Here is a 13,767-nt window from a genome sequence, read left to right as displayed (position 1 = left end):
TGAAGAATGGAGCTCACTGTGTAGTTCCAATCGATCGCATCGTTTGTAAAAAATTATGTATGAGTAAGTAAGAATATGTTCGTTTGTATAAATTCACTCATACGTTGAGGAACTAGGAAGTAGATTGTCCAACTCTATTGAACACATTAACGGTCTATCCGTTTGTCAGCGGCAGTATTTAACACAATTTTCTTAAATTATACAAAGAACTGACGGATTTGCTAATATATTTTATTACTTGAATATATATTTTAACACACAATTATTTGAACACACCGATTTTCTTTTAAATATTAACATTCCAATGTGCATAAGACGATTTTATCTTCTTATTTTCAATCTTCATCGTCGTCATCATCTTCGAGACTGGAGTTATTCAATGCCTGATTTAAAAGGGTATTGTCAATGACACAAAAGCCAACGTCAGAACTGAACTTGGAACCAACCGGACATTGGACCACAGTAACCTTGGACTTGCCCTTCTTGCTGACACACACAAAGTAGGCGGTTTCGCTCACAGTTGAAGGATAGTTACCATCCTGGGGACAAACAAAAGTGGAACTTTCCTGTTTTAGCAATTCTTTCTTTAGTTTTTCTTCCAACTTGGCTTTTTGTTCAGCTTCTTTTTGCAATTCTTTTTGACGCTTCTTCTCAGCCTTCAAAAGTTCCTTTTCCAATTTCAATGTTAGCTTGTCTTGTTCCTTAATTAATTTCAACTCAGCTTTGACAATGTCAATATCTTCAAATGGGTTCCAATAGTATGGCGGGAATCCTGGATAGACTGGGGCGGCCGGTAAATTCTCCAAATCCAAGTAACATTTGCCCAGTAGAGGATAGAATATTTGGTTGGCCGAACATTGAACATGGAAAACATGAAAACCACCACCAATTAAACGAGGTTCGCACAAATAGTACGAGGTATTGCTGGCAGGATCAGCTACTCCGCCCTTGACCTGGCAAATTACTTCATTTGGACAAGATGAAATATCACGACTGCATCGCCTCAACTTGGCATTAAACGCTTCATTGGAAGCACAGAACTTGGTTAGCAAATGGAAACTGCCATCTGCCGAGCCGGTTGCAGTGCAATCGTGATATAAACGACAATCGGATGGATCTGCTTCAACACCAGGTGTATTACACGGTGGAGGTGGCGGGGCAGTTGTAGAAGTAGTGGTGGTTACTTCTTGGGTGGTGGATGATGATGATGAGGATGATGATGATGTTGTGGTGTCAGTTCCTTCATTTGGAACGTTTGTAGGAGATCCATTCTGCCCTGAAGCTTCGGTTGTAGCAGCCGGCACATCAGCATTAGGACTGGCTGTATTATTATCACATTCACGTCCTTGGGCACTACAATCGCAAACACATTCAGTAACACCTTCAGATGTTGTCGTTGTTACCTCGGGTTCAGCCGTATTGACATCTCCAGGATTTTCATCTGTTACATCTTCAGCACCAGGCGCAGTTGTTGTTACCACGGATTCAGCCGTATTCACATCTCCAGGATTTACATCGGTTACATCTTCATTCCATGCCACTTCCGTTGTAACTACGGCATCCGCATCAGATACCAAAGGATCCAGGGTCGTTGTCACCACATTTCCATTTACGATGCCAATGTTGGCCAAAATCTAGAAATTTGCAATATTTTTTTATCTTCATAATACACTTCTACTTCTGTGTCTTACCACCACGTAAATGCCGATTAAAATTAAAGCTAGCTTCTTTGCCTCCACCATTGTTGTATTCGTTTCTAGTGTCGTCGTATTACTTGGAGCCAGTCCACAATTACTTGGCATTTTATAGACCCAACACATCAACACGGTAATGTGTCACCCTGATCAACCAGCCGTCAACCAGCATCGCTTATCGAATTATCTTAGTCAAATACAGTTATTCGTGTAAATAGATGTGTCATCTTGATTCCTTTGGCAACTAAAGTCAAAACAATAATCTGGACAGATAAGCGTGCACTCGTCCCAGACTCTGTGAAAAGAGGCATACGTAGGTGGGTGGGTTAGTGATACGTTCATCTCCCTTCGGTTTGTAAAAAGAAAAAACAAAATAAAAAACATTTATCTGGGACAGGGGCGATCAGTGCAAACAAATCTGCTTAATTACTGAGCGACATTTACAGCTTTATTTTTTAACATTTTTTTTTTCAATTCTATTTTTGCGAAAACATCCGTTTGAATGGAATTTACCACTTTAGAACAGAGTCGCAATATTACTACAGAACAGGGCCTTTCCTTTTTTTCTAACTGTGTTCAGCTTTAAAAAGACCAGACACGATTTGTGAAAACGCCACCTCTATTTTGTTTACTTTTTTAACTAATGGACAGAAGTGTTTGATCTCAATATACAAATGTTGAGTGTTTTTATTGTGTTAAATTCTTTAGTTATTTTTTTACCACTTTGGTATTTTTTATTTTTATTTTGTGTTAAACGTTTATCAAATTTGTGGCGATAAAAGCTGTCAACCGAGACATTGACAAACATTTAATACTCACCAACTATTTACTATTTTCCGATGACAAAAGGAAAACTACAATGTATTTGACATATTTTCTCAAGGTAAATGCAATTTCATCTAAAATTGTTGTTGGAATGCGTATACCTAATATTTTACTTTACTATCATATCGCTCATTTGAATGCCACATCTCAATAAATTCAATTTCGAGAAAAAGGCGTTTCAAGTTGCCGATTGATATTTGACTTCCCAACTTAAAAAAAGATTATTATAAAAAAATACAACAAATACTTGGACCATCTTTTGCAAAGAACTAACCAGATGCCTGTGTTGAATTTCTGTGTAAGGTCAAGCATGATTTTGTCTGTTTTAGTGCATCATAAACTCACAAAACTTTTTTTGTTGATTTATGCGAAAGTCCTGGTAAATAATAGAGTTGGGCAATCTAGTTCACTGAACGGTTCAATCTTCCTCCTTCCTTTTATCAAAAGGAAATAGCTCCTTAATATCGTTCCTTCGTTCCATATACATAGTTCCTTCGTTCATTTTACATTTAACTCAAATATTCTTTTTACAGTGCTTTATTTAACTTGCTTTGGTGTCCGTTTAGTTCAAATCTGGTAACTCATTTTTAACGCAGTTGTAGTTGACCAATCGAACTGAAACTTTGCACACTTTTCAGATTTAGATGACTGTACATGAGTATGAAATTAAAACAAAGATTTGTCCATTTTACAGTGGTTTAACGATGTTTTATTTGACTTGAACACGTTTCCGATTTGAATGACAATACATGAATATGAAATCAAAACCAATATTGGTCAAATTTTACAGTGTTTTTACGGTGTTTCATTTAACTTGATTTTCAAATATGGTAACTCATTTTCCACAGAGTTGCAGTTGACCAATCGAACTGAAACTTTGCACATTTTTCAGATTCGGATGACAATACATGAATATGAAACCAAATCCAATATGGGTCAATTTTTCCCTATAGCCCCCATATAGCGGGACCACCCGATTTAATTCAAATCTAGTAACTCATTTTTAACGCAGTTGCAGTTGACAAATCGAACTGAAACTTTGCACACTTTTCAGATTTGGATGACAATACATGAATATGACCCATTTTTTCCCTACAGCCTCCATATAGCGGTACCACCCGATTTTAGGTATTTTGAAGATTTTATCTTCATTTTTACCCGAATTAGCTGTCATTTAGGATTTCCAATGTTACAGACATTTCCCCACCAAAAATTGTGAACGTAGGTCCAGGTTTTGGTTTAGACCCCTTACAGTGATACCACCCGATTTCAAGTATTATGAGGATTTAATCTTCATTTTTAGGCCGAATTGTCTGTAACTTGGCAATGGGACCCCCCATTGGTACAGAAACTTCCTCACTAAAAATTATGGACATAGGTACAGGTTTTGGTATAGCCCCTATATAGCGGCGCCACCTGATTTCAAGTGTTTTAAGCATTTTATCTTCATTTTTAAGCCAATGCTACTGAAACTTCCCCACCAAAAATTCAAGTCCTACTTTTTATAGAATTTATGCGCTTTATTGAAGAGTAGTAACCAATATTTGTACATTTTTATATGTAATTGATAAATGCGAGTTTTTCGACTCATTATTTAAGGAACAGTATTAATTATGGCAATTAGTGATCCAAACTCCAATTTTATTGCCATTTTAAAAGTTTTGCATTTTTTATGCGAAAACACACATGAGATTTTTATTGAAAATCTATTTTATTTCCTACACATGTCGATAGTTAAACGCAAGATATTCTCAATTTCATCATGGTTAAACCCACAACCTTTCACATTCACATAGATAAGAACGTTTGAATCCGTAAATAAGCTTTAACTCGTTGAATTGTAAGATGTTTGAGTTCTTCGTCTTTTTCGTCAAAATTTCGGACAATAATGAAGATATTCCGTTGTTCTATAGGCGAACATTTTTTTAGAATAATGAGTTGGTAGGGCATTTTGTAAGTAGTTACGACTACCAAAAAGTACTATAAAACACATTATTTGCTAATGATTTTATTTTCTGGATAGTTTCGGTCAACGTCAATTGACCTCATCCGTTTTCTTAATTCTTTGTGTTGTGTATCCGAATACCGGATGTGCAACTAAAGAGGAATATTTGAAATAATACTAAATTAATTTAACAGTAAATCCGAGGCATATACAAGGTCAGCCAATCAGACTACTTTTGACATCAAACATAATAGATTTTACATTATTTTGATCCGAGTTACTTCGAATTTCAGATAATGTATTTCAGTAGTGCGATTCTCTAAATCATTTTTTGAGTTACCGACAAAAATCGGTAACATTAAAACGCAAAATTATGAATGAAATGTTCAAATAAAAGTTGAAAACACTGTTGCTATCGGTAGAACTTTGCGAATACTTTCTATTGGTCGCTAACTTACCGAATAATATCGTTAATTATCGAAATTTTAATTTTGACGATTTTTGTCGGTAACTCCAAAAATGTGTTAGAGAATCGCACTACTGGTGGGCTTATTGATCGAACTTGTATATACCTTGTGAACAAATTGCTACGAGGTTTTCATTAAACCCTTCTCAATTTTTAGATTTGTCCCAATGATGCTTTTTCTCCTCCCTAGAATCTATCTACTACCTTCAAATACGACTATGTACTTCGTACATAAAATCAAAGGTAATGGCGTATTCTAATGAGGGACGTTACTATATATAGCCCGCCTTTCAGCATCTACGCGAGTTTTTAAACCAACACCTTGGCCTACGGCAAGGATAGGATCACGTCCTACTCCTAAAAACCCTTTTTACAAAGTTAATATCGTTCTTCCAACGTAAAAACAATAAAAATACAGTCCACTGCTATTGGGAAACATACATTCACATCGTGTTTTATTTCTTTCTAATTTCCTTTACACCTTGAGTAAATTAAGGAACAATATTGCAAACAGGTTCTGACGTACCAACTGACGTGGGAGTCTATGGAACCGAAAATACTTTTGGTTTTATAGGTTAATTCATAAAGTGATTGTATAACGTAAGTCTTGTGAAAAACGTGGTTTCTTACATTTTTCAACATTATGCTTGTTTTTGCATGGGCTATAAGTGGCATAGAAGATGCCAAAGAATATAAATATTTATTATTATTAAAAGGAAATTAAGTAAGCCTAAAAAAGTGAAAAACAATAAACTGGGTTAAAAATAAGAATCCACAAATTTGTACTACGATAAAAATTTTCCTTTATGATATCAAGAAACTAGTACAAATTAGTACATTCTTTTAGATTTGGAACAGACCAATTATTTTGTATTTCTTAACATTGGTGCGTAACAGTTTTATTACTTATACGCAACATAGAGTGTTTTTGCGGAACAAAAATTTTAAGCAAACACGGCGTTTTTCAAGAAGGCAAGAACACGTACACTCACTCACGAAATTACAAAAAAACGAAATATTCATATAGTTGTACAATTATTTGTTCAAACAAACATTCATATATACTTCTAAAATATACATATTGCAAAATTACTTATAAACTAATATGTACATATTCTTATTTAAATACATTATTTCCAGATGTGGAAAAAAATCTCTCGCTCGTTGCTGCGCTGACGGGTACATCCACATTTTTCTTGGCTAATTGTTTTAAAAATTTTATATTAGACCCTCTCCAAAATTTTAAAACATCAGTCTGGCTAGATACGGCACTCGCGCTATCCTGAAAAATTCGTGTAAATGTGGCATTGTAATTTCCTGCTCTTGCTTAGAACACTCTATCTTCTTACATTTTATATCAAGTAACATTGCTTTTAAATTAGCTATTACGACATTTCTTTTTTTCTAAACATAAAAACATCCCTATAAGATGTGCCATTGCTGGTACAAAGCGTTTAAGCAATGATTGTTTAGCTTTAGCTTTCAAATCTTTCATGAATTTAGAGTCCATGGTATCAGTTGAGCAAACTTTCAAAAGTTTTTCAGACCATAGGGCAAAAATGTGCATAGTAGGGTATTTCCGAGATTTATTTTCCGGAACACTCTTTGAATATTTTGAGAAAACCCAATAGAGGTTCTTGCAATGAAAACTTTAAATTAGATATACGATCCAACTCATTCTTTTCTGCAAAATACTCTTAATCTCATTCTGGACTTGTTATATGCTCTCAAGCACAATATATGTTGCATTCCGACGAGTTCTTATATCTTGTTTTAACGTTTTCGACAATTTGTTGTTTAGCTCCAAGTGTGTAAAATATTTTACAAGCTTTTTTGAGCAGTCAATCAGTTTTCGCAATTCGGGAAGAGGATGTTTTTCAATAAGATCATCCATAACTAAGTTCAAATTGTGGCAATCGCAAGATATACGTTTAAATCTTTTAAAAGCCGAAACTACGTTGGAACCATTGTCAGTCACAAATACAGAATTTCCCAACTTGTCTTCAATATCAATTTTAGCAAGATAAACAACTGATTTTCAATGACAGTATATTCCGTTAACCCGCTGAGTTGTTTTGTATTTGCTTCTCTCTCATTAACAAAACAAATGGCAAACAGTCATTTGTTTTGTTAACAAAACGGCAAAAAGTACCAGACTACAAAAACGACTAGCAAAACTACAGTTGGTGAATTTTTTGGCCGGTTTTATATTCTTGTTCGATTTTTGTGTTTAGTATGGTTCTTGCACGACATCTAAAGGGAGCCCAAAAATTAAGCACAATCGTGGAACATAGTGCAGATCGTGTTTGGTCGTGTCGTGCAAAATCGCGCTGGCACGACACGCACAAGCACGGCGATATTCGAGAAGACACGAACACGCACTATTCACGGCACGACACGCGCCCATCTCTAAACGATAATACGTAAGAAACTAAAAAAGTGTCTGGCTTAGCCAACACGCAGTGTTTTTTTCGTTCCATAATTTTTCACAACTTTCTTCGTGGATAATCACGGCAAAAGTGCATCGATCAAATTAAATATTTGTATGTCGATAAAGGATCATCCTATATCTCTATGAAAAACTGATTTAATGAATTCAATCGTGGCCTACACTCGCTCAAAACAAAGGTCGTGAGGGCCGTCAAAAATAGGGATACGCAGTGCATTGCAATAATCGGTTTTTCGATTATTCAGTTTTCGTGAAAAACTTAAAACTCGATTTTCGGTTAGTCGATTATTTGAGAGTGTTCTAAAAGTCGACTTTCAATTAATTGTTAACCGCCGAAACCCGATTATAATCGACCATTTTCGTTGATGCGATCCGTGATGGTTATATGTATAAGGCGGCCATCAGACCATCTGCTTTTTCACATGTATGTTGTCACTTTGGGTATACTAATATACAGAACAGCTGATGTCATGCATGTGAAAAAGCAGATGGTCTGATGGCGGCCTAAAAAAGTACCGTAAATTATGCGTTTTTAGCACACCCAATAGTCAACTACGACTAATAGTCGAACAAGATTAATAACCGACTAAGAATACTAATAGACTACGACTAATGGTTGACTACGAATAATAGTTGACTCCGTCTTCCGAAAGTCGACTAAGAATAATCGATTATCTCACTTTTACTTTGATGCAAAGTAGGACAATTTTTGGCCTTAACTCATAAATAGACATTGGAATACCGAAAATCGGGAGGTTTCGTTCTATAGGGCCTATATGAAGTCCTGCACCTAAACTGACAAATTTTAGGTGGAAAGTTTTTTACCACAAGGAGGTAACAACCTCCAAAAAATTGGAAATCGGGAGGAACAGTTCTAGGGGGGCTATATGACGACGTGGACCTATATCGACAAATTGCAGGTGGAAAGTTGTATACCCCCAAGGAAGACTTAAACCAAATTTCGTCCATTTCGGAGGAATATTGAGGCCACAATCTTCCAAATACCAGAAATCCGGAGGTACCGTTCTATGGGGACTATATGAAGACGTGGACCTATAGCAACAAAGTGCAGGTGGAAAATTTTATACCATCAACGAAGAATAAATACCAAATTTCAGTCATTTCGGTGGAATATGGAAGCCACAACTTTCCAGGTACAGTTCTATGGGAGCTATATTGAGGTGTGGGCCTGTGCCGAAAAATGTCTTCTTGAAAGATGTATACACCCAACGAACACTAAATACCAAATTTCAGTCATTAAGGTGGGATAATGAGGCCGAGTAATCTGAATACAGTAAATTGTAACCATTCATACATTTGAATGTAACGTACAAAACATACTAAACTTCAAAAAAGGTATTTCGGACAAGTACCGTTATTCTTTGAATTGTTAAATTGTATTTTTTTTTCAGTTTAACTCAAAACACTTCAATTACACTCAAACAGTGGAAAGTACTCCGAAAAAATCTGACAGTGGTTAAATGCATTCAAAGAAGTAATCTCAAGATATTATCAGCAGATAAGGCTCTTATCAGCGTATAAATTATATTGTTGTTTATAGGTTGGTATACACACAGTTGAAATCTGACATTTGCGATTCCACAAGTTTAACAGCAGTTCACTGCGGATTCAAGCAACAACCAAACACAGTTAGACAATAGGCGGATTTCTATCGCTATTAAGCGGCCAAACACAAAAAATTGCTTATTTTTTTTCATATTTATTTTATTTTTTCTTAATCGCGCCGAAGAGAAGCGACTCGAATTGCGTAGTAATAATCGTATTTTTGGCAACAAAAGTATTCGTTCACCTCAAATGGATGGGGGCTATTCGAACAATGCGGCGTTTCGCGATAACCGTGATTCGGCGGGAAACATATCCCGAAATCCCCTAGAAGCTTCACTTCTTGGGCCAGCGGCAACAACGAGCGTAAGGCGACCAGTACCTACAACAGTGGCCACAGCCGGTATTCAACGCAGACGAGTGATAAAGAAACATATTCAACAGAAGTATATGTTGTGTGGTTTCGTAATACATGTACATACATGAGTACAAACAAAAGATTTTAATTTTAATCATACATACTTACATACAAACATACGGGTAGACAGATACAATATGTAAAAAAACAAAACAAAAATAACCATATTTTCATTATTGCTAAAGGAAAAATTTAGGCTATGAAATCTTACGTTGCTATTTAAATGAGAGATTAACATTTACATATAAAGAAACACAGTTGGAACATAAATATACGAAATGTATTGAAAGTGTGAACTCGAAAATTCAAAACAAAAACGATATAACAAAATCTCACTGAAACATTTCAACTCTATCAACAGCAGAGAAAAAGACACAAAAATCTCCAGATCCTAGAACAAAATTAACTCAATCCCTAAAATGTCCATTAGCACTTATGGAAATTATAGTTGTGGAAACCAGAATTATAGTTGTGCGGATCATGGGGATCAATGTAAAAAAATTTGAATAAAATTACATTTTATTCCATGGATTGTCAAAGTTTTGAATCAAACTCTCTTTTTGACTATTTGTGAATGTATCTTTGCTAAACCATATCAGTCCATACACATACAAACAAATATCCACCAGTTCCAAATTTAACACATTCTTACCGCATCGATCGATATGTAAAATCTGTTCCTAGTTCAGTAAACGTCTTATTGATTTCATACAAATGAACACATAAAATCGCTCATATGTAGTTTATTTCATACAAACGATCCGATCGAATGGAACTATTAGCACAACTTTCAACACAGAAAATTTGACATTTTCCAAACTCAATTTCCAAGCTTGAAACTCTCAAGTAACCATCATCTCTGATAACGAACTACAGTTTGTTGAGAGTCTTGGCTCTCAATTCCAAACAGTTTTGGAAAATTTGCATTCAGAACAGCGATCATGTACTTAAATAAACAACATTGTACATTACTTGAAAATTAATAACATATATAAGTATTGGTGTGTTCCAGAACTGCAAGAATCTACTATTTTTATAATTTTTTCAATAATATAAAGCAAAATTGTTACCGTAGTAAAAAATAGTAGCTTCTTGCGGGTTCTGGAACAGACCAATTTAATATTCCACATTTTATCTTCCATTCTTCCACACACAGGCTTTTCTTGCCACACCCGCCTACCTGTACGGTAACGTTGTTGAGTCCGACAAAGATTTGGTACTACGAATATGGCCAGCTATCGGTATGTAATTAATAATATAAAACCATTTTTGCATTTTTAGCTAGCTAAATTTTTGTGCAAGATCAAGCATGATATGAAGTGTTTTATAAACTCAAAAAATTGTTTAGTATATATGGCAACAGGTCAATTATGTCGCAGCATCCTTGAACATTTGGACAGCGAGTATCATGGACGCACAAGGGAGACGATTAAATATCGTAAAGTATTTCTATTGGCCACCTTGATTACATTTTGTTCCCTGATGATAAGCGGAATTTTCTTCTCTTCGGCATGGATACGAGTTACTACAACTACTCAAATAATTGCCATTGTATTTTACGGGTTCTTTGGTGGTAAGTTAAATTTGATTGTAAGCACAAAGAAATTTGAATAATCTGAATGAAAAATTTATTGCAGGCATTGGAGCCAGTCTATTCATATGGAAGACCCATGTCATACTGGAAGCTGTGCGCCCAAGAGAAGACAAGTTTGTTTGTAAGACCATACACTTGTGCGGAGAAGCCTTTTGTCAGTTGTTTTTATCCTTCGCCTTTACCAATTTGCGCACCCTGTATGGCACTGCCCAGTCCATAGTTCTAATGTCTGCCCTATTAGTGAATCTCATACCTATAAGTTTAATTATAACACGGCACCGTGAAGGAGCCATTACTCAACGCATTTCGGTAATTAAGGCTGATGCCACTTTTACACCACTGCACCATCAACTGGGACGTTACGCCAACACATTTGCAGATCAATTGGATGGTATTGAGCTACGTACATGGAAGAATCCCCTAATGGAACATCATAATAGTGTGACTGCCATGACATTGGCAGCAGCTGCGGTGGACAATCACCACTACATGTTACCCACAGACCAAGTGGATGTGACATTCATAAATCCCAATGGGGTTGAGATAATGGAAATTATCCCCGAAGAAGATGAAACGGTGTCTTCTGTACTGCGTTCCAGTTCAGCTACAATTGAGAATTATGGCAGAACCAGCAGCATGAGTGCATCCCAACAGATAAAGAATTCAAATTCGAATGGCCTGCAAATGAGTCGAGAAGGTGTTGTGGATTCTGGTTACAGTAACTTGGTAATTGTTCTGCTGGAGTTTAAAGGCTATTTCAAAAATGTTGACATTCTTATTTTGCAGGATAAATTACAACAGTTTTCAAGAGATGTCACTTCACATTTGTGGCTGAATCTTTTAGACAAAATAGCTGTACCTTTAAAGAAGGCTTTAATGGTACCACAATTATATCCAACGACATTTCTATTGTCAGCTGACATCTTCTCATATGTCATGTGCCTCACTGTACTGCCCGGATTGGCTGTAAGTCACCATGCTATCAAAAATGCCGAAATTCCCTTTTTATTCTCCCTGTTGGCATTTCCATGGATGTGTTTCTCGTTAATGACTCCTCGCTTTGGTAACAGTTTGTACAAGCAAAAGTTTCAGTGGCACATTTTGGGCTGTATTTCCAAAGGATTGGCTTTGATTTGTGAGTTATTTAAAGTTAATGGACTGTTTCATTAATACAATACGTATACAAATTAGCTTTAAAAAATATTTTATTACTTTTTGTTTTAAATCAAGCAGAAATTGTCTTTAAAAAAAAACAGGTGTTTGAATTCGAATCGTGTTAGAGAAACAGGCCATAAGATAATAATTTTAATCCAAATTTATATTTTCAGTTATAAGTTTTTCTACTTCCAAACTGCTATTGAGTGTTTCCGCTGCCCTCCTCGGCTTTGGTCAATCGGTAACATTGTTTCTACAGGATTGGGTACTACAGATGTGTATGAGTCGTTCTCAGTGGCTAGCCATACGATATCCTCTTCATTTTACGAACGGCCTTCTTATCCTAGTTTGGGGTGTCCTTGCCCATTGGGTTGTGGCTAGTTTTTCATTTCAAGCCAGTGTCGGTCTAGCGGCCGGTCTTTATGCAATCAGTATTATATTATGGAATTTAGTATATTTATGTGTTAGTTGTAGAAATTGATTATTAAAGAATTTATTTTTTTGTAGAATAATGTTTATTTTTCATGCTAATGCAGGCTCAAAATTTGTACAAATTGTTACTGGATGTTGTTCGTTTACTCGACAGTACAATGTAAAATACCTTAGTCGATTACAAGAAGTTACTGGACTTGTACAATTTATTTAGTAAACGAACACACCTCAAAGAGAGATAAATCTGAAAAGTATACCGATTAGGCCGGGGCGATTTGTATGGAAGGAAAAAAGTGTAAGCGGACGCCTGAAGTTTCTGATTCTTGGGATTGTACTGAGCAAAAAAGTCAACTAGATCATATGTCTACGGTGCAAATGGAGCCCCCGGATTTTGACTTGAAGTTTTTTTCAAGGATTTTTGGATATTTTGGCATATAACAACCAAACCATTGAGATTTTCGATCCAACACACGGACAACAATTGTAGCCCAGACAATAATTAAGAACTCTCTAGTACATCGCAAAAGCATTGGAGCGCTCCTTCATGTAGTTATAGCCTCGAGAAGGTGCACATTTTTCGGAAAATATCGAAAAGTGACACTGTGCTACAAAATGGGACTCAAAGTCATTGGGTGGAAAATTCCTTGTGGAGATGAAAGCCCTTAGTAAGTGTACTTAGAATATACGTAAAAACAAAACATAGTTTTCTGAACAAAAACCGGGTAAATGTCAAAAGGACCGTGAAAACGGGGAAATATCGATTGGTCATCAATGAGAACCGTACCTAAAATATTCTGAAGAACATTTTTGCAGAAAATTTGGATGCTGTAAAATCTCATCTTGTGGTACTTTTACTACGGTTCAAAAAATAATGGACGAAGAGAACATGGAAGGAATTGAGTTAGAGGGATGAAATATTCTACAAAAAGATTCAGCATTTGATTTGACTGAAGACATGAAATCTAAAAATGAAGGTACAATAAAGCTTAACAGAGATATAAAGCTATTTTATCACAAATTAAGGGGCCAAAATTAAACCATTAATCACGCGATATCTTGGAAACTTGACCTATAGTGAAAATTTCCTTTTGGGTTCTTAGTACACTCACTAAGGGCTTTCATCTCCACAAGGAATTTCCCACCCAATGATTTGAGTCCCATTTTGTAGCGAAGTGTGATTTATCGATATCTCCCGAAAAATGTGCACCTTCTCGAGGCCATAACTA

At 35.8% G+C, this 13,767-nt stretch overlaps 2 protein-coding genes across 5 annotated transcripts; one reads left to right on the top strand and one right to left on the bottom strand.

Moving 5' to 3' along the window:
* Nucleotides 1–210: 210 nt before the first annotated feature.
* On the bottom strand, nucleotides 211–1,888 carry Mur18B (Mucin related 18B). Its single transcript, XM_073978308.1, has 2 exons — nucleotides 1,692–1,888; nucleotides 211–1,634 (listed from the first exon to the last, which is right to left on the bottom strand). Exons 1-2 carry the CDS (start codon nucleotides 1,818–1,820, stop codon nucleotides 336–338), a joined length of 1,428 nt encoding a protein of 475 aa, XP_073834409.1. The 5' UTR covers nucleotides 1,821–1,888; the 3' UTR covers nucleotides 211–335.
* Nucleotides 1,889–8,939: 7,051 nt separating this feature from the next.
* Nucleotides 8,940–12,611, top strand: LOC141399467 (uncharacterized). 4 transcript variants are annotated; one of them, XM_073978305.1, is made up of 7 exons: nucleotides 9,001–9,416; nucleotides 10,517–10,601; nucleotides 10,709–10,933; nucleotides 10,998–11,680; nucleotides 11,741–11,920; nucleotides 12,025–12,089; nucleotides 12,283–12,611. In XM_073978305.1, exons 1-7 carry the CDS (start codon nucleotides 9,195–9,197, stop codon nucleotides 12,488–12,490), a joined length of 1,668 nt encoding a protein of 555 aa, XP_073834406.1. In that variant the 5' UTR covers nucleotides 9,001–9,194; the 3' UTR covers nucleotides 12,491–12,611. The 4 variants fall into 4 exon arrangements, with proteins under 4 accessions (XP_073834408.1, XP_073834405.1, XP_073834406.1 ...); XM_073978307.1 differs by having other exon boundaries at nucleotides 8,940–9,345; nucleotides 11,741–12,089; XM_073978304.1 differs by having other exon boundaries at nucleotides 8,955–9,416; nucleotides 11,741–12,089.
* The last annotated feature ends 1,156 nt before the right edge of the window (nucleotides 12,612–13,767 follow it).

Source organism: Musca autumnalis, unplaced genomic scaffold (genome assembly GCF_047663935.1).
Source record: "Musca autumnalis isolate F117 unplaced genomic scaffold, ASM4766393v1 scaffold_3, whole genome shotgun sequence".
Classification (NCBI taxonomy): domain Eukaryota; kingdom Metazoa; phylum Arthropoda; class Insecta; order Diptera; family Muscidae; genus Musca; species Musca autumnalis.
The sequence above is the reverse complement of the archived record's forward strand: the minus strand, read 5'-3'. Positions and strand labels throughout refer to the sequence as shown.